The 27940-nt window shown below is 50.8% G+C and overlaps 1 protein-coding gene across 13 annotated transcripts; it reads left to right on the forward strand.

Annotated features, from left to right (window-relative positions):
* The first annotated feature begins 1269 nt into the window (after window positions 1-1269).
* On the forward strand, window positions 1270-27917 carry CCDC136 (coiled-coil domain containing 136). 13 transcript variants are annotated; one of them, XM_081244683.1, is made up of 19 exons: window positions 1270-1397; window positions 2172-2279; window positions 3805-4062; window positions 4146-4220; window positions 9830-10153; window positions 12381-12492; window positions 13074-13242; window positions 13492-13632; window positions 13953-14111; window positions 14391-14561; window positions 14972-15157; window positions 17016-17210; window positions 17672-17899; window positions 19387-19848; window positions 20220-20441; window positions 21521-21781; window positions 22464-22775; window positions 24632-24692; window positions 27576-27917. In XM_081244683.1, exons 1-19 carry the CDS (start codon window positions 1340-1342, stop codon window positions 27875-27877), a joined length of 3804 nt encoding a protein of 1267 aa, XP_081100809.1. In that variant the 5' UTR covers window positions 1270-1339; the 3' UTR covers window positions 27878-27917. The 13 variants fall into 13 exon arrangements, with proteins under 13 accessions (XP_081100809.1, XP_081100814.1, XP_081100817.1 ...); XM_081244688.1 differs by having other exon boundaries at window positions 13074-13221; window positions 21521-21802; XM_081244691.1 differs by having other exon boundaries at window positions 21521-21802; window positions 24586-24692; window positions 27576-27669.
* The last annotated feature ends 23 nt before the right edge of the window (window positions 27918-27940 follow it).

Consider the following 27940-nt stretch of genomic DNA (forward strand, 5'->3'; position numbering starts at 1 on the left):
AAAATTAAAAACCTGACCTTGACAACCCAGAGTGACTGGCGCTGCCCTAGAGGGAAGAAGGACAGGGCAGAGCACAGCAGGGGCATATAATGGGGTTGGAGTGGGGCATCAGGCACAGCTGCTTAGAGATGACTCCCCACTGAGTGCTGAAGGATAAGTAGGGGATGTCCAGGCAAAGAAGGGCTCCCTTCTGAGGAATATAGAGCGCTTGTGAACCTGGGAGCCTGGGGGCGGGGGTGACACTGACAATATATGCCCAATGACCTTGTGAGTGGATGCACAAGAGAAGGGATTGGTGTGCGCCCCTGGCTTAGGAATCTCCCAATGCTTTTCTGGATGTGCTGGGGCGCCCCGGTTCCCAAGTGTACCCTTTTTTTTTTTCCTGGCTGAGACCTGCAGAGATGTGAGAGCAATTGCTTCGTCAAGATCTGGCATATACGTTCCTTGAGTGAATGATGAAGTAAGGGAATAAGCCCTCTATGAGCTTTCATATCTCCCTTCCATGAGAGTGAAAATCAGCAGTGCCCACTCTGAGCAGGCTACAGGGAGGGGCAGGTTGAGTGAGGGTCATGGCTCGCAGCCCCGCGGGCATGGGGCCAGGTGGGAAGGCAGGCGGTGGAGAAAAGCGCTCTTCGGACACTAAAGACTGCGTAGGGCCACGGAGCGGCCCCTCTTAAGAGGGTCCCTGCTTCTGGCTTGGTGGAGGCGCGGGGACAGCAGAGGGATCAGGGCCCCGAGGTTCGAGTATCCTGGCCTTGGTTTCCCTCCTCCTGCCCTCACGCAGCTCTGAGGCTGAGGCCGGCGGCCGGGGGTCCGCGCTTACTGCCGAGCTGGGCGGCAGCTCCGACCTGCTCCGTAGGAAGCGAGGGGAATGTAAGCATCCGTGCTTTTGGAGAAAACAGGCCGGGAGGATTTGTCCATCCTTGTGGTTTTCCTCCCCCATCACCGAGCAGAACGGGGCCCTGACACATGGCGCAGAGCGGTCTCCCCGCTCAGCCAACTGCCAGCAGGACCCACTGCCAGACCAGGACATCTGGTCGCTCCCTCGGCGCGGGCCTTGGGGCGTGTCGGGGGACACGCTCGCTCGGCCTCCCGGCACCCTCCCGCCAGCACAGGGTCCGGGAGCTCCGGTGGTGGGCCAGCTTCCGGGCGGCGGCGGGGGAGGTGTCAGGTGGCCCGGCCAGGCCCCGCCCCCTCGGCCGGCCCGCCCTCCTTTCCCCTGAGCATCCGGCTCCGGTCCCCGGCCTCGCGGCGGCGGCGGCGGCGGCGGCGGCGGCGGCGGCGGCGGCGGCGGCGTCTGCTCCGGGCGGCGGCGGCGGCGGCGGCGGCGCGAGCGGCCATGGAGGCGGGCGCCGGGGCCGGCGCGGGCGCCGCGGGCTGGAGCTGCCCGGGCCCAGGTCAGAGCGCCCCTCCCTCACCACTCCATCGCCGCTCCTTCCTCTTCTCCATCTCTCCTCCCTCCAGACCCCCACGTCCTCTCCCCCCTCCGCTGCTCCCCACCTTTACGTCCTAAGTCTTCCTCCCTCCATCCCGCCTCCCACCCAGGCCCGGTCTCCCATCTTTCCGGGCTGGGTCTTCCCCACACCGGCCGCATCCTCCCTAGCAGTCCCTCCCCTGAGCCCTGTCAGTCTCGTCTCTCCAGACCAACGGTGCTTCCAGCCCTGGGGGCTCCAGACCCTGCACCCGCTCGGACCCCCAACTATTCTGAGCGCGGGGCGGGGGTGGGGTGGACGAAGTCCAGGGAGAGAATGTAGGGCAGGGGAGCGGCTCCGGTGCAGAGCCCCTTCCCACACGACCCCTGCCCGCCATCAACCCCTTCCCCTTCCACCTCACTCTTTCAGCCTCTTCTGTACTGGGTCGCGCCCTCTGCCATCCCTGCCCATCTCCCCCCTGTCCCCTCTGGGCTAAAGAGACACACACCCTTTCTGCCTGTGCAGGGGACAGGAGCCTGGAACGGGGATGCGGGCGAGGTTGGGCAGTGCAGGGCGCTGTCTCCGTAGGCCCAGCTTGAGGGGCGGCCTGGGGAGGAGAATCGCAGCTCTTGGCAGAGTGAGCCAAGTACTTCCACCGGGATGAAAAACCCAGGGCTCCAAAGGGCTAGAAGGTGTGTCCCTTCTGCGCCCCAGCCTCCCCTACCTCCCCTACAGGCCCTCCTCTCTCCCTTCTCACAGGACCCACAGTGACCACTTCAGGCTCCTACGAGGTGTCAGAGGGTTGTGAGAGGAAGAAAGGCCAACGCTGGGGGCCCCTGGAACGGCGGGGGATGCAAGCTATGGAGGGTGAGTTTTCCCAAAAAGCGTTCTTTCCATCCCCCTCACCCAATTTCCCTTCACTTCTCCTTCCTCCCTCTGACCCCCAAAACTCTAAGCCAGGACATAGCCCTTCCCCGCAGTTCAGCTGAGCCCCCTCCACCCCTCCTCAGGGCTCAGGCCTTGAGGGAAGTTCAGGGTACATCCCTTTGGAGTCCTAATCACCAGCTAACCAGGTTGTGTGTCCCGGGGGAGCTGCCGGACAGAGAAAGAGGCCTTGTTGGACAGAGCTTTGAAGCAGCCTGTCAGTAGGGGGTTTGTTCTCACTGCCTCCAGACCCAGATCCCAAGCTGTCTCTTATTTTGAAAAGCAGGGAAGTGAGCATGTGAATTGTCTTTCTGGTGCCACCACCACTAACTTCAAATGGAAGCCTTGCGGCTTTGGTTCTCTAGGCTATCTTACCGCCTGAAAGAGGGAGCCTGGGAGCGGGGCCGGTGAGAAGGCCAACCTCCCAACACACATGTATCTCCACCAACACCAGGAGCCTGGAAGGATGCTGGTCCCGTTTCCAGGACTTCCTGTGAAGGGTCCCTATGCACACTCAGTATGGACAACCCTGCTCCCCCAAGGGGGACAGATGATGCAAGGGGTCCCAGGTGAACCTTAGGCTGTGGTTATTGGACAAAGATCAGAGATTCCAAATTTTAAAACAAAGCAAACTATTACCATCCAGGTAAGATTTTCTATTTAGAGGAACTGCATTGCAGCAAAGGAGGGCGTGCTCGCCAGCCAGAGGCTGAGGACTAGCACACCCCAGTTTCTTAATGCGTTGAAATGTCAGGCTATCTTTTACACCCAAGTACAACCTATGACTTCCCCCTTAAAACTGCCTTGTGGTCAGCAGGGAGATCTCCTGACACTCAGCAGGGAAATGAAAAGTGGACCTGGTAGAAAATTCCAAAAAGACTATTAAATAGAGTATATTTGAAAGGGGCCTAGTGTTTGTCCAATAAAACATATAGAGTCATTTCATTCAGATGTTCTCTTTCTCTACCTACTGACAGGCAACCCTTTCTTATTATGGAAAGGCTAATTTCTCACAAGCCACCCGGATCATTTGTAAACTTTGTACAAACCCCCGAACTATAATTCTTGCCCTGTTTGGCTTAAAGATACACCCAGTGTCTGAATCTTTCTTGACTACTTGTCCTGCTACCCAGAGACGAGGATGGAAGAATCAGGTATCCTTGTGCCAGCTTCACATGGCTGAGCCAGCACCTGGCTGCCCAGTCTGCCCGAGGCAGTACTTGGAGGCCACCAGGGGCAACATTGGTCCAGAAAAGGCCCGGGAGGGGGATGGGCTACCTCCAAACTTGACTCTCACACCTGAGGGCTCCTCATGCATGCACGTCCTGCCCAGGGGCTCCTTGGGGGACACCAGGTGGCACTATTATACCATCTCTGCCCTGGGACAGTGAGTTGGAGGACCCTCTAAGGACTGTGGAAAGGAAGTTGGCTCTTACTCGCTGGTGGCGGGGGGGTGGGTCTCTCCTAGGGGAAGTGTTACTCCCAGCTCTCTACGAGGAGGAAGAGGAGGAGGAGGAAGAAGAGGAAGAAGAGGTGGAAGAAGAGGATGATCAGGTGCAGAAAGGTGGCAACGTGGGCTCCCTGTCGGTTGGCAAGCACCGGGGCCTGAGCCTCACGGAGACGGAGCTGGAGGAGCTGAGGGCTCAGGTGCTGCAGCTGGTGGCAGAGCTGGAGGAGACCCGGGAACTGGCAGGGCAGCATGAGGACGACTCGCTGGAGCTGCAGGGTGAGTGCCTGTGTTGGGGCCGGAGGGCCTGGGCCCAAAGGCACTGGATCCCAGGCCTGATGCCAGCTTCCCCGTCACTGCAGGGCTCCTGGAGGATGAGCGGCTGGCCAGCGCCCAGCAGGCAGAGGTGTTCACCAAGCAGATTCAGCAGCTCCAAGGTAAATCCTAGCGCTCGGACTGGAGGCAGGTGGTCATCCAAGTACTTTTTTCTTGAGGGTGTGGCTGAGGCATAGCAGACATAGCAGACCATCGGAACCGAATTCGGTACTTTCTCCTCATTTTCTTCTACTATTCTTGCCCTGTTCTCCTTGCCTCTCCATCCTCCTCTTTACCTAATTTCCTTTCTTTCTCCACCTCTAACTGGCTCTTCTGTTCCCCCTCCTTCCCTTTCTTGCCCTCCCATTTCACCCCCTTTCCGAGGCTCTCTCCTTTTTCTCTCCTCAGTCTCTCCCCCTCACACCTGCATCCCTTTTTCTTTGTTCTCCTGGTCAGTGCCACAGGTAGGTAGTCAAGGTTGAATTCCAAACCAGATTGCTTTTGCCTGTCCCTCCAAGGGCATCATGGGAAGAGCAGTGAGCCAATGAGAAGTGCCTGGAGGGGACTCTGCATCTTTTAAGGGAGGCAGATGAGAACGCTTCTTTTGCTCCCTAGGACCGAGCTGGTGGCCCCAAAAGCCTTTTCTTCTAACACCCACGTGCCTTTGTCTGGGAAGCAGCAAGGCAGTCGTCCCACATGCGCCGCCAAATAAAGAGGCAGGTTTTGTTATATCTGTGGGCTTTTGGAAGGTTCCTGGGAGCTGTCCTAGAAAACTGCAGGGACTCTCCAGGGAGAACTGAGATCAAGCCAAAAGAGAAGTATAAATGGAAAAAAAAGGAAGGCCGGCAAGCAGGCCTGGAGAGGAGCAAGCCAAGCTGGGAGAGGAGGAGGGAAAGAGAAGGGAAGGAAGATGTAAGCAAAGGTAGATGCAGGAAAAGTAGACAGTAAACAGGCTGAGGTGGGAGGGGAGGGGAAGGAGAGAAACTGCAGGAGCTATGTTGCTCAGGGAAAAGAGTGTGAGCATTGGTCTCAGGTCACCTAGATTCTTGAGCCCAGCTCTGCCACATAACAAGCTTTGTGATCTTGGGCAAGTCACTTTTATCTCTCTGAGACTCAGTTCCTTAACTGTGAAATAGGGCTAATTTAAATGTTTTGTCAACCATTTATTGAGTGCCTGTATACTTGGAGGAACAGCTATGAACGAGATAGACCAGATCCCTCCCCTAATGAAGAGTACATTCTAATGGGGAGAGGCAGAAAATAGACAAACACCACCAGTTCAGGTGGCAATAAATGCTATGAAGAAAATATAACAATATGATATGGAGAGACGGGGTAAGATGGAAGTTTATTTTTGATACGGTAGTTATAAAAGTCCTCTGAGAAGAGGACATTTGAGTTAAGACCTGAATAATGAGGAAGATCTGAGGGACGTGCACACCAGGCAGATGAACCAGCAACTGCAAAAGGTCAGAGGCAAGAATGAGTTTCATGTGTTTGAGGGACAGAACAAAGGCCATTGTGGCTGGAGCAAAGTGCACGTGGAGGACTTGGGTAAGAGAGAGTTCTGAGAAGCAGGCAGAGTTCAGATTACAGAGAGCCTTATAGGTCAGCTGAGAGGTTTGACTTTTATTCTAAGTATAGTGGAAAAACATGGGAGGGTATTAGCCAGGGCTGGAGGGATATGATCCACTTTACATTTTTATTTATTTATTTTAAAAATAAATTTATTTATTTATTTATTTATTTATTTTGGCCGCGTTGGGTCTTCATTGCTGCGTGCGGGCTGGTGGCGAGCAGGGGCTACTCTTCGTTGCGGTGTGTGGGCTTCTCATTGCGGTGGCTTCTCTTGTTGCGGAGCACGGGCTCTAGGTGCGTGGGCTTCAGTAGTTGTGGCACACGGGCTTCAGTAGTTGTGGCTCGCAGGCTCTAGAGCACAGGCTCAGTAGTTGTGGCGCACGGGCTTAGTTGCTCCCCAGCATGTGGGATCTTCCTGGACCAGGGCTCGGACCTGTGTCCCCTGCATTGGCAGGCAGATTCTTAACCACTGTGCCACCAGGGCAGTCCCCACTTTACATTTTTAAAAGAGCACTTCAGCTACTGTGTGGAAATTGGATGAAGAGAAAGGAGTCAAAACAGTGAATCTGGTCAGCAAATAACTGCAATAGTCCAGTCAAGAGATGATGGTTGGTTGGATTAGAGGGATTAGAGCAGTAGAAATGGAGATGACTGAGAATATAATTTGAAGTTGGAGTTCTCAGGACTTGCTGAATTGGATTGGGGGATAAGAGAGACATGAAAGATGACTTTGCCCTGAGAAACTGAATAGATGGTGGTGTCATTTATTGGAATGAGGACAACTTGACAAGGAACAAATTTTGGGGCTAGGGGAACCATTTAAGACACGTTTTCTACATGTTGAGTTTGGAATGGCTATTGACATCTAAGTAAATATATTAAGGAAGCAGCTGGATATATGAATCTAGAACCAGGGAAGAAATCAGGACTGGAGATATAAATCTGGGAGTCATTAGCATATAGATGACATTTGAATCCAAGCGAGATCACCATGAAATCACATGGAGAGATATAGAAAGAGGAGAGAAAAGGGTCTAGTCCCAGGGATACTCTAGAATTTAAAAGTCCAATAGAGGAGGAGAAATGAACAAGAGACTGAGGTAAGAGGAACTACTGAGGCATCTGATGACCTGGAAGCCAAGAGCAGAAAGTGCTTCAAGGAGACAGTGATCAGCGGTGTCAGAAGTTGCTAAGTCAAGTAAGATGGCCATTGGATTTGGCAAGATGGAGGGCTCTGAGACATTTCAGTGAAGATAGAAGCCTGATTGTATCGGGATCGAAGAGGAAAGGGGAGGTGAAATGGAGAAGGTGAGTACCCATAGTTCCCGTAGTCATGTCTTGAAGAGAAGCAGAGAAATAAGGGAAATGAAGTCAAGGGAGGGCTTTTGGTGCTTGGGTTTTGGGGGGGATGGGTCACAGTAGATCATGTTGGTCTGATGGAGGAAAGGATCCAGTAGAGCACTGGATCTCATCTGAGCGCGGGGGTGGGGTGGGGGTGGGGCTGGGGCTGCGGGTCTGGTGAAGGCGCCCAAACCCCACCTCGCTGGAGGAAACCGTCCTTGCGCACGCGCGTTGCCCGTTTCCGCCAAGAGGGGGCGCGCGCGGCCTCAGAGGTAGCTGGTGTTGAGAGGCCGTTCTGGCCGCCACAGCCCCTTGGGGGCTGGGACCGGTGGGCGGCGGGAGGCCCCCCGAGAGACAGCTTGCGGGGTAGGGGGTGGATTCTGGCGAGATGGAGACCATAACCAGTGAGTGAGAACTGACTTCACTGTGTCCCCCTCCCCGGGTCTTCGACCTCGCCCCGACGGCCCCAGCTTCACTGCCAACCGGCGCCAGCTCTTCGGAACCCTGGTCAGGCCCTTCCACCTCCCAGCCGGGCCCGCCCCGCCCATCTTCCCGATAAGCCCCTCCCTGGGGCCTGCCTGCAAGCCCCACCCCTCCGCCCCTCTGTGTTTCTAGTTAAGAGCTTTCTGAGGCTGAGCGCGCGACCTTTCTCCGTTCCCCAGTGCATCTGAGAATGTCATTTTTTAGGGTTAGACCCCAGAGGAGAACCTAAGGGAGTTTTGAACCCGAACATTGAGGAAAAAGTGGGGAAGTAGACGTTGGTCAGCCCTCCAACAGAAAACCCACCCAGGCCTTTATCCTAATGGCCGGTTGACTTGTGTGTCCGTTCAGTAGTGGAAAGAGCAAGGACTTTGTTTCCTTCAAACAGGAAGGAAGTCAGAGAATCTAAGTGGAGATGTTTGGACTTGGCACAGGGGTGATCAGTTAATACTTGTCGAATAGACTGAAGAGAGGGGACAGCTAGGATGGTTGGATGGTTGTAGAGAAGGAGAGACTGGCAAAGATGTGGCCGGAGCCGCCCGTGTGAGGTTGGCAGAAGACCTACCCCCGTGCCACTCCCACCCCGCACCCTTGCCTCTGAGACACCTGGTCCGCTCAGCGTTTATGTCTGCAGTGTGTCCAAGTTTTTCTTCTCAAACCTCCATGTTCTGTTCTAGTTTTTAAAAAAATACCCAAACATGTAATTCTTTTTTTTTTAACATCTTTATTGGAGTATAATTGCTTTACAGTGGTGTGTTACTTTCTGCTGTATAACAAAGTGACTCAGCTATACATATACATATATCCCCATATCTCCTCCCTCTTGAGTCTCCTTCCCACCCCGAACATGTAATTCTGTACCCGTGGTCCTCAGTAAAAGTGTGTGGACTAAATGTATCCCTGCCTCATTTATGCATGAATACAACAAATATTTATTGAGTGCATTATGCTAGGTTCTCTGGCAGATCCTGAACCTGTAATGGTGAGAAAAACAGACATGTTTCTTGTCTTCCTGAAGCTTACAAGTGGAGACCAACGTTTTATGTACACACACACACTGCAAAAAGTACAAGGGGCTATGAGAGCATTTAATGGAGGGCTTTGCTTAATTTTTTGAGGAGGTTGGGGGAGAGGCTAGGGAAAGTTGAAATCTGTAGAATGAACAGGAGTTGGGGGCAAGGGATGGGGACAGTGTGCCTTGCAAAGAGTTTGTGGGAAGGTCCTGACCCTCCCAATCCAATCCTCACTAATTCCTGAATCCTGACTCCCAAATTTTGAATTCTCTGTTGGTGGCAGTGCCTTTTACTCTCGCTCCACTTTTAGGTTCTCCTGATCCTGGATGGGTACCTCTGTCCAGAAACCTTGAGATGCTCCACGGATACTGAGAGCTCTGACACGTTTCTTTTGTAAATTAAAACCTATTATAAAATATAGGCTTGTGAAATGTCAGACAGCACTGATATATATGATGTGGAAAGTAAAAGCCCCTCTCACATGCTGTCTCATTCCTCGGAAGCAGCTATGCTGTATGGTTTAGGACATATATCTTTCCAGAACTTTTTCTATGTCTTTGTATATTTGTGTTATATATTATACATATGAATATTTTTTGCAAAAATAAGATAATACCATGTATTTTACAGCTCATTTTTCTTCCTAGTTAGTATATTATGGAAACTTTCTCATGTCTTCTCTATAGATCTGCCACTTTCCTTTAAATGGCTGCCAATATTCTGTTTTACCTTCTTCAATTTAAGCTATCCGTTATTGATTGGCATCTAGGTTATTTCTCATGTTTGGTTCTCATGAGATGAACCTATATTTGAATTTCAGCTGTGAGCTCTAAATACACATTGTTTTGGGACCAGTACTTACACAGGCAGTTCATGGGAGATCTGAGGCTCTGTGATTTCTAAGCTCCCAGACTGAATAGATGAGAATAGTCTGTGTAAATTTTTTTAGTAAGGGGCTTTTTGGAAAGACTCAGGGCATCAGTAAAATGCTGTAAATTAGGTTTGGTCTTTAACTGTCAGGCGATTTCATAGAAGCACTTAATACTTTTTGTTTGGAGTAGCCTAATTTGTTTTTGATGCCCGACCTCAAGATCTACTTTTCTACTGCACCTTGCTACGTAGATTCACTCTGTTCTCTTCTTAGGTATTCCCTTTATTCCATATCAGGTGAAGCTATACTTCTCTGATGGGGTAGAGAGCGGGTTGTCAGGAGTTTCCAGCTAAGAAATAAGTCTGCCTTTAACTTTGTGCTTCTAGAATATGGTAGATCAGTTCACTTGTCCTCTTGATCATCTCAAGATCGTCTTTGGGCTTTGCAGGTGAGCTGCGGTCTCTACGGGAGGAGATTTCCCTGTTAGAGCATGAAAAAGAATGTGAACTTCAGGAAGTAGAGCAGGAGTTGCATTTGGCCCAGGCTGAGATCCAGAATCTGCGGCAAGCAGCGGAGGACTCTGCGACTGAACATGAGAGTGACATAGCCTCCCTGCAGGAGGATCTCTGCCGGATGCAGAATGAACTCGAGGACATGGAGCGCGTCCGAGGAGAGTATGAGATGGAGATCACCTCCCTCCGTGCAGAAATAGAAATGAAGAACTCTGACCCATCCAACAGTTTAAGTCTCTCAGATTTCTCTGAGATGCAAGGTATGAGAAAGCCAGCCCTCCTCCTGGTCTGTCAGTCAAATCAAGCAGAGGGAAGTAATATTCAAGAAGATGGTGGAAGGTGGGCTTAGATCATGAATTGGGAGCCTCTAGAAAAAGCTTCCATGTTGGATTCAAGACTGTAAGAGAGAAAAACTTGATGTCATATAACCAGTCCATAATGGTGTAAGAAATAGCACCATGGAGCTGTACCCTGAGAATTCTTCCTCAGAGAGCCATTGGGCATTTGTTGATTTGCCTGTGCTAAAGCCCTTCCTGGGAAAGTTTCCATTTCTGGGGTGGGCGTATAGGGGCCTGTCACCTTGGAAAGCTTCCCACTGCTCTGGCATCATGGTGCTTTGCTTGGGTCACTTTCTGTGTGGGTTGGGGTGAGGGGTTCCCAGTCCTGCTCCCAAGTCCCAGAATGCCCACAATGCTAATTTTTAGCCTTCTTTAGTCCTCCCCAAGTAGAAGCTTTAGGGGGCAGCAAACCAGAGCACAAGACAGCTGGAGAGGAACAGAGGTTATTTCCAGTAATACGTGAGTCCTCAAAAGCTTAAGAGCTCTGCTCAGTCTCCCAGCTAGCTGCTAGGCTTCATGACATCAGAGTGTTTGCCTTTATTCTGCGGCTAGATTTATGATCTGGGTATAATGCGAGGCCCTGTACTAGGCCAGGTCAAGCAGAGGCAATCAACGAGGAATCAAAGAACTGCAAGTTTTCCCAGCTGTAGCAGGCCTCTCAGAAGCGCTTTTGGACTGGTGTACTAGGAGAGGGAGGCCAGCACAGTGGGAACGCTTGGGCTGGAGTTAAACAGACCCAAGTTCAGAATCTCAGCTCTGCTAATTAGCAGGATAAATAGCCCGGTTATTATCTCCCTGGACCTCAGTTTACATAGCTATAAAAATTGATTAATAAAACTTTATAGCTGGATGGGATTCTGGAAGAGGAAAAGAACCTTAGCGAAAATGTAGAAAAATCTGAATGAAGTATAGAGTTTAGTTAACAGTAAAGTACCAGTGTTCATTCCTTAGTCATGACAAATGTACCCATGGGAAGATGTTAACAATCGGGGAAACTAGGTGAGAACATTCCTGGGGAATTATGCACTATCTTTGCAACTTTTCTGTAAATCTGAAACTCTTCTAAAACTAAAAGTTTATTTAAAAAGAAAGAAAAAAAGAAAACCTTATAGGACTATTTTGGGGATTAAATGAAATGCCTAGTGTATTGAAGGCGCTCACACACAACTGAATCAGAGGCTGGACTCATCAAGTCTAATGCTTAGCACATGGGTGGTTTTCATTAAAGATTAGTTTCCTTCCTTCCTTCTATGATAATCTGGAGTATGCCGAGGACTTTTGATTGGACTAAAGAGGGAACATTAGAAGTGAATTTCAGGGTGTTGAATCTCAAAGCAGGTAAGATAGGCCTTGTGTTCTAATTCGAGCAAGTTAGTATTCTCTAAATATCAACAAAATTAGTATTCTGAGAGAAATAATTCTTAATCATGAAGAAACAAAACAGATATGGGTGTTGATATTATCACAGCACTAAAAAGTATTGGTATCTGGAACTCAGGGACATGTGCTGGGACATTTCAACCAGATCTCTGCTGATGCCTGTGGATGATTTGTAGGTTTGGTTGGGGTGGGCTTTTTTGTCAGAGATAAAAGATCATTAGAAAGAATTCTTGGCCATGTGCAGGCCGATGGATTTGGTGTGGTCATAAAGGAAGTAAAAGGATGCCTGGGTTGTCTCTGAAAGCCTGGCACTGGCAGTATGACATCTGGCAGTTAACACTCTCAGCTTTTTGTACTAAAAGTGTAAGAGGAGATTAACTGTAAACAGTTGAATGGAAGCTTTCAACACAGTAAACCAAAAACTTACTTAAACCCTCACAAGCTCCCAAAAATCTCAAGGCTGTCTTGGTTGGTTTTCTACCCCCTGCCACCCCTACCCAACCCCTTGGTTGGGGTTTTGAAGATGGGCACACAGGGCAATCTTCTGGGAAGCTGAAAAGAAGGGCAGCTCACTGAAAGAGGACAAAGACTCACTGCAGCGTGGAACTTTCCGGGCCCTGTCTTCTAAGCCTCTGCATGTGGTATCTCATCTGTCTTTAGAAAAAGAAACTCTTCAGCTTTCTGCAGCCAGATTTCTAGGCAGGAAAATGGGGGGCTGGTCATCAGTGCTTCCTCCCTGGGATCTCACCTCTCTGCCTGTCCTCTGCAGAAGAGTTGCAGCAACTGCGGGACCGCTACCACTCCCTGAACGAGGAGTACCAGGCCCTTCAGGAGAGCAACAGCAGCCTCACAGGACAGCTTGCGGATCTGGAGAGTGAGAGGTACAGCCTGGAGGCTGGCGGGGCTCTTTAGGACTGGGCTTTCCCCTGAGTAGAACTGATGAAGGCAGATGCCAGGCTAATGAGCCTCCCTCCGGTCCTGGTGAGCCGGTCCTTTCCATGGTATCCAAAGGATATGGATACTGCCAAGAAGTAGGTCTTGGGGTCCAACCCAGATGTCTCAGGACTAGAATTGAGTGAGTTCTAAAATTTAGTTTTCTTCCATTCTAGGCATTAGGTCTGGTTTGCTCTGCCCTAGAGCAGATAAGAAGCAATTCCTTTGTTGTCCTCCCAGGCTTGATTCAGTCTAATGGTATATTACCTCCAGATTGGAGCTAGCGTGTCTCCAGGCCCAGCCTCGAGCCCGACTGGATTAGTACTCTTAGGGTCTCCCAGAGCCAGACATGCCTTTGCAGATTGAGGTGCTGGGGACTTTTTCTATAATCTCCTAGGTGTGTTTGAGAGGTGAATCACTATAGAAGGCTCCTTTTGCCTAAAATGAAGGCATCAGGACCAAGCACACTTGGCAGGTGGTGCTGGGCAGAGCTCTCTCCCAAACGTGACTCGGGGGTTCTGGATTACAGGACACAAAAAGCAACAGAAAGGTGGCTGGAGTCCCAAGCACTACGGAGTACAAAGTCAGCAGAGACTCAGACTTCAGAAGAGGATTTCCTGGAGCCTGATCCTGAAATGCACTTGTTGCGACAGCAGCTGCTGGGAGCTGAGGAGCAGGTGCATGACATGCAGGACAAGGTAGGGAAAGGCAGGCCCCTTTACGGCCTCGCTCCCACCTTCTCCTGGCCTGTAGCAGCAGCATCTCCTTAGACACGAGGCTGACAAAGGAAGCAGGTGCTGTGGCAAGAGATGGGACTCCAGGGTCTCCCTTGCTTGCCTTTTCCTGAATATTCCGGTAAAAGGAATGACATACTCTGCCCAAGCCTGTTCCCAGAGAGCCTGTGGTACCTGTCGTAAATCCGCCTTCCTGTTCCGCTTCCCACACAGTGTGAGAAATTGAGCTGTGAGCTGCAAGAGCTACAGCATCATCGCCGGACCAGTGAGGAGGAGCAGAGGCGGCTGCAGAGGGAGCTCAAGTGTGCACAGAATGAGGTGCTTCGGTTTCAGACTTCCCACAGTGTCACCCAGGTAAACACTGACGGGGGAAGGGCATCGGGGAGGGCAGAAGGGCCTACGTGGAGTCGCCATTTCAGGGGAGGATGCACGCAGAGGAAGGCTGTGCTCTGCTGACTCTTGCCCTGCAACCAGAGAGCAATTGGAGAAGTCACACAGCATCGCATTCTAGAAATGGTAGTCGCTATCGAGTGTCTGCCGCAGAAAAGAAACTAAACCATAGGCCTGTGGGAGTGCCTCAAGATGTCTGCGTCTGGAAAAGAACCACTCCGGTCTGGAGAGGGGTCAGCTGATGCATGAGAGTAACCGTTCTTCCCACATCCTCCCCACCGCAGAGCGAGGAGCTGAGGACCAGACTCTGTGCCCTGCAGCAAAAGTATGATGCTAGCCAGGATGAGCAGAATGAGCTCTTGAAGGTGCAGCTACAACTTCAGGCTGAGCTCCGGCAGCTCAAAGTTATGAAACCCACAGTCGTAGAAAGCCAGAGTGAGAAGGTAACAACGACCCCGAGGTGAGGGGCTGCTTAGGTGCCAGAGTTTTGCGGGGAGGGGGATAAGAGTTGAGTGTTGAAATAGCTCCAGCTGCCCGCTGTGCGGCACCACAGGTACAGAACTCCAGCCACCCTCGAGTCCTCTGTTAGGTGAGAGGACACCCGTAAGTGCAGGGCAGGGGGAAGTGGATTCTCAGACTGTCTGTGTCTGAGAGTGACTCAAGCAGAAGCGTGAGTGGGTTGAGGATCCCAGAGGTACTGCCCAAGGCCCCCTCCACTGCAGGAGTTACAGTGCCAGCTACAGAAGCTGCAGCTGCAGTACCAGAACATCACGTGTGAGAAGGACAAGCTGCTGGCCGTGCAGCAGCAGCTGCAGGACAGCCTGTGCTGCCACAAGGCAGAGGTGCAGCACCTCAAGGGCATCGTGGCCTCCTTCCAAGAGAGCAGAGAGAAGGTAAAAGAAGCTTCAGATGAGGGAGAACGTAGCACGGCAGAGCCTCCCAAGAGAGGACAAGCCCACAGGAGGAGTGGGGTGGTGGAGTTCTGTGGAGGAGCTGTCGATGAGGGAGATAAAAAAGTGCTTCATGGAAACGTGATCTCACAGGGTCACGATGCGCTCAGCCTCCTTCGATTTTAAATCAGAAAGGGCTGTAAAAAGGAAGCCGTTTCCCTTCCCCACCTTCCAAAAGAGGAAGTCCCAGGTCTCTGTATAGAGCCTGTTAGGGATTGGTCCATCTCAGGTAGTCCCCGCTGGGATGAAATTGGAACTGGAAAGGACAGGACCCTTTAGTCCCTGCCTGAGAGGAGAGAGTGCAGCCACGGGGGCTTCTGGGATGACGGCGGGGTCTGCCCCCCCTGCCCCAGAATGCAGAGATGCACGCGCAGCTGCAGGAGATGAAGTGGCTGTACCAGACCAGCAAGGATGCGCTGGAGCAGCAAAGGCACGTGTATGATCAGCTCAAGCAGGACTTCTGGCTCTGCCAGCAGGAGCTGCAGCAGCTCAAGACCACCCAGTCCACGCCAGAGGACAAGGGAATGTGTGCTGATAAGGTAATTGTAATTAAGAGAGGTGAGATCTCCTGAGCCTTGGAGAGAGGAGGTATAGAGGCAAAAGATGAAGTCATCCAACCAGGAGGCTCGGTGGACTTCCTGTCCAATCACAGATGAATGTGGAAAGGCAGAAAACAGAGGCAGAGCCCCATGCTGTTAACTTTAAAACTTTGCCTTGACCTTGACTTTGAGCCCAAGCCACAGCTTAGTAGAATCAATACCTCTGGATCCAGTCTGAACACCTGAAGATTTCACACATGATTTCACGTGTGTAGACATTTATACCTTGTTGTTAGAACTGTAGTGATACCTTGTCATTCGTGGAAAAGAACATATACATAGGCCCATATACACAACTATGATTGTTAGAACTAGAAAGAGAAGGTCCAGTTTTCTGAGGCAGATTGTAGGTGCTCTTGTGAAAAGGCATGGTCTGTGCCCAGAGTGCTACTTGGGTACTAGAAGGACCTAGGCTTTTTCAGGATTTATTCTGTGGCTTCAGAGTAGTTAAATTCTAAACTTGAATTTTACCCGCTTTAAATTGAACAGAATACTACTGTTATCTCACCTTCTTTTAGTACAAAATCCTGGTAGTGATAAATAAGGCCTGCCTTCTTCACTTAGCCTTTTTTCTTTTTTTTTTTTTTTTTTTTCTTTTTGCGGTATGTGGGCCTCTCACTGCTGCGGCCTCTCCCGTTGCGGAGCACAGGCTCCGGACGCGCAGGCCCAGAGGCCATGGCCCACGGGCCCAGCCGCTCCGCGGCATATGGGATCCTCCCAGACCGGGGCACGAACCCGTATCCCCTGCATCGGCAGGCGGACTCTCAACCACTGCGCCACCAGGGAGGCCCTAGCCTTTTTTCCATAGTGTGTAAAATGCGAGTCATTATTAGTTAGCCTTGTTGAGTACCTTCAGCTCCTGACCACTGACAGGAAATGGAAAAGTGTTGAAGCATGATGCAAAAAAGGTACAAGATTCCAAACGATGGTGGAGCTGGTCGCCTTCCGCCAGAATACTCAGTAGCTCCTGCCACAGCCAACAGTAGGCTATGTCCCCAGGGAAAGGCCTTCAGAAGACACAGAACTGGGGACGTTATATGGGCTGCCCCAATAGTACACCTGCCTTTCTACACCCAGGCTCACTTTCCCTCCACACCCCGCCACTCCCACTCCATTTAGAGGTCCAGGGGGTCCATAACTTGCTCATCACTTTCTCTCCTAGTGGAAGAAACTATGGGAAGGGAGAAGCATGCTGGCCTACAGAGCCAGCCTCTTCTCTCCTCCTAAAAGGACACTGAGATTAGTTTGATATTAGAAGATTTGGGTTTTTGGAATCATGGGATGATTTAGTCCTCTCAACCCAAATTCAGCAATAGCTCATACTTCTCTAAAGATTCTTAAAGCTGATTATGAAAACAAAAATGGGAAAAATTAGGGTGAAAGTAAGTCCTTACTGGAGCATAGGAGCATAATTAGTTATAGAAACAACTGGAGAGTAACAGGAACTAGAATTCCCTGCAGGGTGAGAAAATGGTATCTACCAGAGGAAGTGGAGGTGGGGAAATGAGAAGGGAGGGGCGCTGATAACCGCCCTCAGAAAGAACTAGTAGGCAAAATTTAGAGCACAGCCAAACTTCAGTCCTGAGAAGCCTGCTGGGGTGCCCATTCAGCATCTAGGCCTGTATGGGCGCAATGTGGCTTGGGGTGATGAGTCTAAGGTGACTACAGGGTGGGAGACCCTGGTGAATCACAAGCGGTAAGAGCACACGGGGTGCTCTGCTGACCGCACGGGGCAGAGAAACGCCAGGGAGCCTGCCTCCCAGAGTAAGCACCCCTGCGCGCCCTGCCCCGTCCACAGTGTGACGCACTGCTCTTCAGACTGACAGAATTGCAGGAGAGGTACAAGGCCAGCCAGCAGGAGATGGCGCAGCTGCAGATGGAGCAGCGCGAGCTCCTGGAGAGGCAGAGGAGGATACAGGAGGCGCAGGGCCAGCTGCACGAAGAGCTGCACAGGCTCACGTTCCCGCTCCCCAGATCTGGTCTCTTCCACAAGGTAATCACAGCCAGGGGCGGCTGCTGGCTGTGAGGAGCTGCCCAGATGTGACTGTGCTTGGGAGAAGTAGAAGGGTGGGGATGGAACTTTTTCTCTTCTTAACCAACCACTCCTTCCTTTCTCACCAACCTCCTCAAACAGAACTGTTCAATATAGCTGATTAGGGCTCTAAATCTTAAAATACATCCTATGCTCTGGAATCTGTCCAGCATTTTATATTTAGATATTCAGTCCGTCTGGAGAAAATGTACTTGAAAGCACTTTGCAAACTGCAAGATGCCTCCAAACATATGAGGTCATTTACTACTCAACTAGCAGGTCTCCAAAGAGAGACTCCCCTCCTGTCCCAGATGGGCTGTGCAGAGCCGGCCCCCCTAAGGGAAGGGTCCCGGGCAGGAAGGAGGCAGAGGTCTTGCTGTGTAACCACCACAGTTCTAGCCCCCTTCCACTCTGCTTCACAGAGTCAGGAGCTCCTTACAAAGTTACAAGACCTGTGTGAACTACAGATGCTCTACCAAGGCATGCAGGAGGAGCAGAAAAAACTGATAGAGAATCAAGAAAGTGTATTAAAGGAACAATTAGAACTGCACGGAGCGCTGCAACGTTTCAAGGAGTCTGATTTCCAGGAAGTGTTGGAGAATCCGAAGGATCCCAAATGGCCTAAGTCCTCAAAATGTGGTTATAACAAGGTAACTATAGCAAGAGGCAGGGAGATAGTTCTGAGGGCAACAGCATGGTAGGGAAATGGGGCTCCACAGAGGGGTCAGAGTTCTGAAGCCCTGTTTTGCCAGGCGCAAGGATGAAGCTAAAGCTCCTCCCTCTCAGCCACTCAGGGGCTCATTAAGATGTGGCTTTAGGTACGGCCTTAGCTGCTCCCTCAGATGGATGCCCAGTTGAAGCACTGTGAACACTTAGAAACCAGATGACCTGGAAGTTTGTGATCTCCTGATAATTTGACTCAGTCTCTTCAACATCTCATTTTCCAGATGTATTTGGAAGTAGATGAACTTAGTGTTTGTTTGGATTCCTTAGGACTGACTAAACATGCCATCCTTTCCTCATGAACTCGTTGGTAATCGAGAAGTAAGCTTTCCAGTGATCAAAATCTGTAACCTTTTGGCGTTCTACATGAGGCACATCTGAGGCCGTTTTTTTCCAAGGGAAGAATTCCCAGCATGTGGGGTTCTTGGTACTGACCTCACTGTCTTCATTGGAACTTTGTGGCAATAACAGCCAGGTCAGAGGCGTTGGGCTAGAGAATCCATGGGTCTCAAGCACCAGCAAGTGGTCATGCCTCTGGGGTCACACTGAAGGAGATTTCTAGACAAGTCTGTTCAGGGTTGGGAGATGCATTTGGTCTGAGGCCTCAGTGGGGACAAGGAAGAGCAGGTAGACAGTTTCAATTTATTGAAATAGAAATTTATTCAATTTCAATCTATTCGTTCAGATATTAGCCTAGACAGGCAGATATATGTAGGGAATAGCGGAAGTCCAAACTGAGATTTGGTCAGATTCCAGGGGTGTCAGATTTCAGCCTGGATAGCAGACACCAGGAACCAGGTATAAAATATTCCCTTAACCAATCAGATCTCATCCTGGGCATCAGCTCCCAAGAAGCCAGGCCCCGAGGGCCTGGGAAACATGCCCAGGGGCCAGATTCAGAATTGAGGCAGGAGGAGTCCCTCACTACGGACAGGGACTTGTAGTGAGACCTTGATTCCAAGTCTGCATCTTCTGAGGAAGAAGTTCTTCATATGCTCACATTCAAGGCCAGGGCTGATTTTAGAATTGGGGGTGGCGGAGAGGACTGAGCCCCAGAGGTCAGGATAATGGATACACCTGACTTGAGGGGAGGGGAGGGAGCCCGAGTGACCTTGAGATCCACTCAGTGCTGCTCCAGGGAGAGAGGAAGTTACCAGAGCATATGGAAACCAGCAGAAATGGGAGGCCAGAAATCGTCGACTATCTGTCCCAGGGAGATTTTCTCCAGTGAGCAAGAAATTGACCCATGCCAGTTACCTGTAGGCAAAGTCAAAGATCTAGGCTGTGGTGAGACGGGAGGGTAGGTGTGCAGTGCTCTGACCTGTGCTCTCAGACATCCGCACCAGGAGGGGTGCAGCTAGAAGGAGCGCAGTGTCTAGAGTAACGATGCTGTTTCCCCGCCCACTCCTGGCAGTCCAAGATGATCATCGCCCAGATGCAGGCTCTGCAGGAGCTGTACGAGGCCAGTGAGACTGAGCAGGAGCTGCTGCAGCAGGAGCAGGAGCGGCTTCTAGAGGAGCGGAAGAGGCTGCAGACCGACTTGCAGCTCTGCCTGGAAGAAATGCACGTGCTCCACGTCCAGTCCCCGTCTGTGAAAATGAGCCTTGAGTCCTACAAGAAGAGTTATGGGAGCACGGCCACCAGCAACGAGAACTGTCGCAGAGGTTGTAACATTGATGACAACGAGAGCTATCACGGGAGTTACAACAGCAGCCAGGCCAGCGAAGAGAGCCTCCTCAAGAGCTATGACAGGAGCGCCAGTACCAGGGAGTCCTATGGGAGGAGTGACGGCACCAGCATTAGCTCTGACACCTGTCACAAGAGTTATGTCAGCAGCAGCACGGACGACGAACTTGCCGAGCCTGAAGATATGGAGGTAAAAGTCACCAGATGTCAGGTCAGATAGGGGAAGAAGGTGCTTGTCTTATTAAGAGAGAAGTCACGGGGAAGGGCACAAGAGGTGAAGTGGGCAGTGGGCTCAGAGCTGAGCAGGGAAACTCACAGGAAATAAATGAGGTACTCTGCCCGCCTCATACGGAGATGCTCCATCTGGATGGAAGTCTAAGATTCAGGACTTTGCATCAACACAGTCATGGTGCTCTTTATGGGAAGAAATACAGGATTCCCCCTGGGCAGCTTCAGATCCTTGTGACCACTGTTTTGTACCCAAGAAAGGGCCTAGCGAAGAGAGCGGGCGGAGGGCAGGGGCTTCTCGGGGTGCCGTCATCACCCCCCTGCCCTCCACAGCGCTTTGAGGACACGGTTGCCAAGGTGTTGATCAAGCTGCAGGGAGTGCAGGCCATGTACCAGCTCAGCCAGGAGGAGCACGACCTGCTGCAGCAGCAGATGAGAAACCTGCTAGACCAGCAGAAAGGGCTGAAGGCAGAGCTGGATGCCTGCGAGAAGGAATTCAAGGAGTGCGTGGAATGCCTCGAGAACACCGTTGCCTCCCAAAATGAGGAGCACGAGGTAACTGCTTTCAGGGAGGCAGGGTTTCAGGTAGGAGTCCCTAGAGCCAGAGGAGGTCGGAGCCCTTTCGGAGAGGCTGAGGAGAGAGACAGGAGCTCATTGCCAGCTCTGTACAGTTGCCCTCCTCCTGGTCAGAGGGACAGAGCAGGGGCTGAGCCCCAAGAGGCTGGGCAGTCTGTTGTGCCACTGAGGGACATTTGTCAGGCGCCCACTGTGCTGGGATTTACTGATCATCAAGACTCCTTGAATGGTTTTTTTTTTTTTCCCCTTTGCCGCTTCTGTTCTCTTTTGTCCTAGAGCACTTCTGTAGAGTTGTATCTTTGTTACCTCCAATTTTCTTTAGTTCGTGTGTGTTCCACCTTTTCTCTTCAACTAGATTGTAAGCACCTCAAGGCCAGGGCTGTGTCTTCTTTTGGATCTCTCGTAATGCCAAGCAGAGTGTTCTGCATCCACTAGGAATGGGACGGAGGGCATTGTCTCTGACGAAGAGAAGTCCTCTGTCCAGTGGGGGTCGCTGTACGCATGGGAGAGGCTCAGAGAGCAAGAAACACGTGGGCCTAGGTTGCTTAGTATTGGTACCTACCCAAGGAGGCCATGATGTGCTGCCAGAGGCCAGGAAAGACAAAACCAGGGAGTAGGGAGCAGGCTTGGCACTTGCCTCTGTTTCCAGAGTGAGGTGCAGGAGCCCAGGCCCAGTCTCAGGAGTATACAACACAGTTCCTATAGTAATGATTGTACCTATTAGAGAAATAGCTTGGGCAAAGTAGGAGTTCCCGTCAAAAATAACTACGTAATAAAGCCCCACGGTTCAGAAGGGGTTAGCCCTTTTGTCATTCCCCTGACAGTTCACAGTAAAAACATAATTTTAGTCATCCTTTTTTGATCATGTTAGATGTAAATCATCAAGTACTTCAAGTTAGGGAGAACCTCTAAAACTGCTTTAGAGGCTCCTTTTCAACAGTTTAATGTTTTCTGTATTACCTACATCCCCCTGGGCTTTAGCAGGCAGATTTCTGAAGCAGGGGCCAGGCTGAGCATGTAGGCCCAGCTGTGGATAACTGGGCCTCCACTACCAACAGATCAAAGAACTGCAGGCCAAGCTGCGGGAGCTGCAGCTACAGTACCAGGCTAGCGTGGATGAGCAGGGGCGGCTCCTGGCCGTGCAGGAGCAGTTGGAGGGGCAGCTGCAGTGCTGCCAGGAAGAGTTTCACCAGCTCAAAGAGAAGAGGTCCTCTGTTACCAAAGAAACCAAGGGAACGAATGGCAATAAGAACACGCACAAGAATGCCAATGGGGTTAATAGTAAAAAGGTGGCCAAGCCAAGCCTGGAGAGTTCTGAGGTCAGCTTTGAGCCCAGAAGGGTGAGTAGCAACCTTGGTAGCCAGATAAGCAGAAAGTTAAAGGGGATCCTAGGAAGGAAAATCACCTTCACCACCATTCCGACCAGATGAGGTATTTGTACAGGAGCTTCTGGGATCTCTAATGTGTCTAGAGTAGCTCTATCTTAATAGCAGGTTGGTACTCCCTTTTCCTGTGAGGTCAAGGGGAGAGTGGAATACAGACCACTCAGACCTGGAGCCCCTAGGCTGGGTGACTGTCTCAGTTAGACCAGTACAATTTTCTGGGGCCCCTGTTCTTCTTCTTGGGTCACATGCCCAAGAGAAGGACCAAACGGATGGAAAGAGGGATTTACTCAAAGCAGTTGTGTACATATAGGTGGAAGAGGACTGGATAAAATGGGGGGTCACCAGGCAGGGGTAGGAAGCAGCAGTTGAGGTGCAGAATCTTTAGCTCTGGGAACGGTTGGAAGTGGCTACTGGCCAGATAGATGTGGTACGGGTCCAGAGAGTCCGGGTGTGGCTACCCTCCACACTGTGCGGGACATCAGTTCAGTCCCAGGACACAGTGCTGTCTGTGCACTGTGGGAAGCAGCGTGTTCTTGAGGTAGTTAAGCATCGTCATGAGGGTGGGCATCTTCCCAGGTAACAGCATCCCCCATCCTGCACTGCCTCCGCCCCACAGAGTCTGGAGGTGGTGCTGTACTACAAGGCCAGCCACATGGCCTTGGAAGATCAAACGAAAGAGGAAATAGAAGAGGAAACGAAGGAGGCAATTGATGAAACGAAGGAGGCAATTGATGAAACGAAGGAGTCCTGGGATGAACTAGTTTCTGAGCCATCAGGTCCTAGAGAGGTTAAATTCAAAGGAGACCAGGAGGAGAGAGATGAAGAGTTCCACAGCCAGGAGGGTAAGGAAGAAGAAGACGACCAAGAGGAGGAGGAGGATGAAGCTTCAGAGGGAAGCAACCCCCTCAAGCCCTCTGAGAGCAAAAAGGTAACCACAGCCCAAAGGCAGGATCACGTGGGAAATGGGCTCTTGGGCGCAGGTGCCCAGCATTCAGGTGTGACCCAGCCCTTGGATGGACTTCTACAGGAGTAGAGGCCAGCAAGCTCTGAGGCATCGCACTGGGGAAAGTGGAGGTGGAGGTGGGATCGGAGAGAGCAGTCTCTGCGGGAAAGGCTGTGGAACTGTCTAACGGAGAGAACCTTCTCTGGGAACCGGGGCGTGCTGGTCGGAGTCCTGCCTCCTTTCATTTATGTGGTAATACCCCTCGTTACTCACTTCTGGAGGGTTCTTCACCCTCCCCTAGCACCGCACCACGCATTTCTGTCAGCCTGGGCAAGTCACCCAGTCCTGCTTTCCCGAGGTGCCCTATTAGGGCTGACCTCTGTTGCCGTGAGGGGTGTGGAGAGGCTACTGTCGCCTGCCGGGGTCTGTGTGATATTACAGGGCATGAGAGCGGGGAGCAGGGCCGATCGGAAGTGATAGAGTGTTTCCGTCTCTACAGCAGGGCCGTTGGCCAGTCTTGGGAGACCAGCCAGAGCCCTGACCCCTTAGTTACCAGATCTGGAGAGGTCGGGTGGGAGTATCCTGGGTAATGTACCAACTGTACAAAAATATTTCTGTATTTTAACAACTGGTACATCTATACAGGAACATACTAGCTGAATCTCTGCCCTGGTTGAAGGTAACTGGGGGCTCTGATTTCTGAAGGGTTTGAGTAGTACCTGAATAAGTCCTCAGTTTGCAGTACAGGTTCTTTCTGTCCTTTTAAACACAGGGGAAGAAAATAAGTCTCTTGTGGTGGGATGTCCCAGTCAGCTCAAAGGTTATCTGGAATTTTCAGCAGCTCAGTCAGTTCAGTCTGCAGCACTGGCTACGGACCCAGTTACAGTTCTCTGTCAACCTCATGGCAGAGGACCATTGTTCAGGATGTGAAAAGTAGGAGTAACCATAGCCCCTTCCCCAGTGTTCTGTTTCTTTGAATTCTTCATACCCTGCCACATGCTGGTTCAGAGCCTCATAGATTTCCTTGCCTCATGTGCCAGCTTTCTAAACACGAAACTGGATTTTTCTACATCACAATCAAGTACATTCCTTGTGTCTGCATATGGAGGTGTCCCTTTGCCTCAGTGGGTCCTGCATCTTTTCCAGGCAGCTCTGGTAGCATGTGTTACCGCCCGCAAATTCATTTTCTCCCTGGAAGATGGGTGCAGTTAAGAACTAGCCCTTCTCCACTGTCAGCTTGTTTTAGTGCGTTTTGTCTCACAACGACAGCATCAGACTCCTAGGGGATGTCCCAGAACACTGAGACTTGGTGGAAAACAGCCAGAACATGCGGCTAACAAAGGGACAGGTGGCCTGGCAGGAGGCTACCCTTCCTAGAGTGACCCAGGCAAAGTAGACGTCCTGCTCCTCTGGAAAGCCCAGCTTTACTCTCTGGAGCTTCACTTTTCCAGTTACTGACCTACAAGAAAGGTCTAGGTGCAGATAACCCTTGCTTGACAAGATATAAGAGGGATATGACAAGCCAAAAATGTGGCCCCGAATTGGACCCACGCCGCTGCTTAACCTGTGCGGTTTTGCATCTCCTGTAGGCGACCGACGGGGAGAACCAGGCCCGAGTAGCGGAGAAGAAATACCGCTGCTCTCGCTTACCTGTTGTTTAACCTCTTGATCTCTTTCTCTTTTCCCTTTGTTTTATCATCTTCATTATCTGTTGGATTCATGTGTGTATGTCTTTTTATACCATCTCTCATCTCTGGTCTCTCCTCGTGCCTCTTTCTCATTTGATATGTTGCAGCCATCCCCTGCCCCCGATCCCCCCATCTTCTCCTTGCCTCTCGTAGGCCTGGTGGTCATATCGGCTTTGCTCTGGTGCTGGTGGGCTGAGACGTCGTCCTAACGCAGGTACTGGTATTGCGTCCCCTCCTTCTGAGGGATAGAGGGAGGGTGCAGGTTGCCCTGGCCTCTCCTCTTTCCCTTTTCTCTGAGCCGCTTGCTTCTTGCTTTTGCCGTTTTACAACAGGTGATAGTCAGGTCTGAGTTTTAGCCCTGGCTTTTCCTTGGGCTACTGCAAAGCCCATAACATCTCGGAGAACGTCTCCCTAACTTGTACGGAATTGGAATGCTCGCCATTGACATAGTTTGACTTTCTGTACTCTGGCTGGGAAAAATTTGAATGATCCCAGCACTGTGGCTACTTTCAAAGCTCCCTCGACTACTTCTGATGAGCTGATGTCTGACTGCAAGGCTGGCCCGGCTGCTCTTTGTCTTTGTTTAGCCCCAGAGCCAAGCTCTCACTATGGTCACTACCCAGGATGGCAAGATAAGGAATCGCTGCCTCCCCACTTGGGTGAGAGAGGAGGTCTGGAGAGTTGTGCTCCCCAAAGGTCATTTGTATGAGGACAACCTCGATTCGTCCTTCAGCCTTGGCATCAAACTCATCATATTATATACTTTCTACTGAGAAGTTCTCTCGTTTGGGGATTCTAGTCTCCAAAAAATCAGAACAAGAATGCCACATCCCTTTTGGGGGTCAGATTCTATTGTAATTGGCTTCCCAAGCTAGGCTTTCTGGAGAGAATGTGGTATTGGTGAGAAGTTTCCACTAACCAGAAATGCAGTGTTTTCAGGGAACCAAACTGATATATTCTGGGCACCAGTCCATGTAATCTGATCTGTCAACAGGGCACCAAATTCAGGAGGCAGAATGTAGTCTTATGGCCCAAGGTAGAGCCCTTCCAGACCCATAAACTATTCTCTCTTGGCCTGTTTTGGCTCCTTTCCCACACTCCCCCTGCCACTCCCACTCCCCCACCCTCTCTTCTAACATCCCTGTAAATGGAGTTGGCTCACTGCATAGGTTCAGAGTGACCGCTGGAGCCTTTGTGGGTAGCATTTATCGCTATTTCCTTTTCTGTCCTGCCTTTTTTCCTCCTCACTTTTTTTTTTTTTTTCTCTTCAGCCCTTCTCCTTTCTTCTTTTAGACATTCCAGTTACTCACCACGGTCAGTCTTTAACTCCTTTGGTGAGAGGGGTCTCTCCCTGTACCTGTTGCTCCCTGTACACTCCCAGATTTCTGGGTCCGTATGGGATGAGACCCAAAGCATTCAGCCATAACCTTTCACCAACTCAAACCCAGCCAGGCCTGACCAGAGTGAGAGGAAGGAACTCCTGGGTAAGCGTCCTCTTGGAGGAGCCTGTTATACCCAGAGCCTGGCTATGGCCCAGCATGCAGCTCCCATCCAGAAACTCAGGCAGCAGAGTAGAGTAGAAAGTGCGGCTGACAAGCGGGCAGACAACTTGGGTGAGTCTGTCTCTGTTTCTTAGAGCTTAGTCCCAGTGGGCAAAATGCATAACCTGAACATCAGTTTCTTCAAATGTAAGGAAAGGATGATAAATCCTCTGGCTTCCTCATGTGAGGAACAGATGAGTTCATTTATATGAAGGTACTTTATAAATGATAGAACACCACATAAATAATAAAAAGAGCATACTCTTACGTAATGCATACTATATGCCAGGCACTGTTTAATCATCTGACAAGTATTAACTCATTTAATTCTCACAATAACCCATTGAGGTAGCTATCATTTTACGTGTGATAAAACTAAGGCGTAGAGGGGTTATGTAATACAGCCAGTAAATTGTGAATCAGATTCTAAGGACTTAATACTAGCATCAGATAAAATTCCAATCCTGTTTCCCCTTTTCGTCTCTCTTCATTGGTTGCTCCCAAGTAAGTAGGAAGACACCATACAGCAGCCTCTTCGTGCAGCCTTAGATCACGTTAGCTCTCTGATAACTAATATCACATTGCTAACTTATTTCATGTATTGTTTATAAAAGCCCTTTGCACACTGCATATGCTAAGCGTTCTCTCCCCATTCTCTGCCTGCAGTTGATTTTTTGGATCCAAGGCAGAATGTTCCATTCATCTCTATTAGATCTAGTCCACTGTCCACTGTTCTCACCTATGAAGCTTTGTGTTTATTTTTAATCTTGACCCTGTAGTTTCAAAGTACTCACTTTTACAGCCAACTTCACCTCATCCTCAGGGGTGACCAGCCACCTTCTTATCTTCACCCAAGTTACAGGTGAGGGCGAGCCTCTAGGGTGTTCCTCTCCAGGCCCTCATCCAGCTTATCAGTCACGTACAAATGGTTGTACAGCAGGCTGCCATCAGCCTGCTCTTTTCTTCTCCTGTTTTCTCCAAGGAGGTGTTTTAATGACCCTGGTGTTTGCCTCCCGGGGCCAGTGACCAACTTCCTTCAGTCTCCTTCAAGGACCTCATTCTCCACAGACGGTCTGGGCTGCCTGAGAACCTCATGTTTGCCATACTCCGGTGCACTTTCTTCGCTTCCCCCCTAGTCTTACCATCCTCTTGAGTCCACTTTTCCTCCGTCAAGCAGTTAATGATGCTGCTGCATTTCCCAAGGGCCCAAATTTACCCTCTTTTTCTTGCCGTGGCATCTGATCCTTTGCTGCAACCATCTGGATTCTCTGAAATCTGCTTCTGAGCTTGCTCCTACACGCAGGAGCTGGTTCTTCTCACCCCACGGGGCATGAATACAGGCAGCCAGCTCAGGTCATCCACGTAGTGTTGTTCCAGATACCTGATGGTGCCAGGACTAAGCCCACATTGTCTGCAGCAGTCACCCAGGAGATAAGAGAGACTGGACCGTTAGGATGTTCCTGAGGTATCTCTCCAGCACCAGTAGGCAGGGGATCTCTAGCTTAGGGAGGAGTTCAGAAGGCTGGGCACTCACCATTTGTCTTTGGTCCCCACAGAACATGTTTGGGATGTGGAAGCCTATGGTGTTCTTGGCTCTTGCAGCTGTGGCTCTGTATGTGTTACCCAACATGCGACCGCAGGAGACAGAGTTCTGCCTCATGGAGTGATGGCAGGCCTGGGCCAGCCGAGGGGGCAGATCCGCAGTGGCCACTACCCTCAGCTTTGGGCAGGACACACTGTGCCAGAGCCCCCACCCCACCCGTGTGTTCCATGTGTCCCCATCTCCTTAGCCTCAGCCACTCAGGCCGGAAAGGCTTGTTGTGGGGAACTGCCGGCTCCCATCTCCTGCCTCGTGTAAGAACCTGGGTTCCTTGTAATTAAATATCGACTGAATCACATGAGACTTTGTGGCTTTTTATTT

This window comes from Mesoplodon bidens, assembly GCF_964165515.1.
Source record: "Mesoplodon bidens genome assembly, chromosome: 9".
Lineage (NCBI taxonomy): Eukaryota > Metazoa > Chordata > Mammalia > Artiodactyla > Ziphiidae > Mesoplodon > Mesoplodon bidens.

Bases quoted from the DNA above. Each gene is read 5' to 3' on its own strand.
- CCDC136 (XM_081244683.1), top strand. From the start codon at position 1,340: ATGGAGGCGGGCGCCGGGGCCGGCGCGGGCGCCGCGGGCTGGAGCTGC. The intron at 4,221-9,829 runs GTAAATCCTAGC...TGGGCTTTGCAG, and splicing joins GCAGATTCAGCAGCTCCAAG to GTGAGCTGCGGTCTCTACGG. The intron at 14,562-14,971 runs GTAAAAGAAGCT...CCCCTGCCCCAG, and splicing joins TCCAAGAGAGCAGAGAGAAG to AATGCAGAGATGCACGCGCA.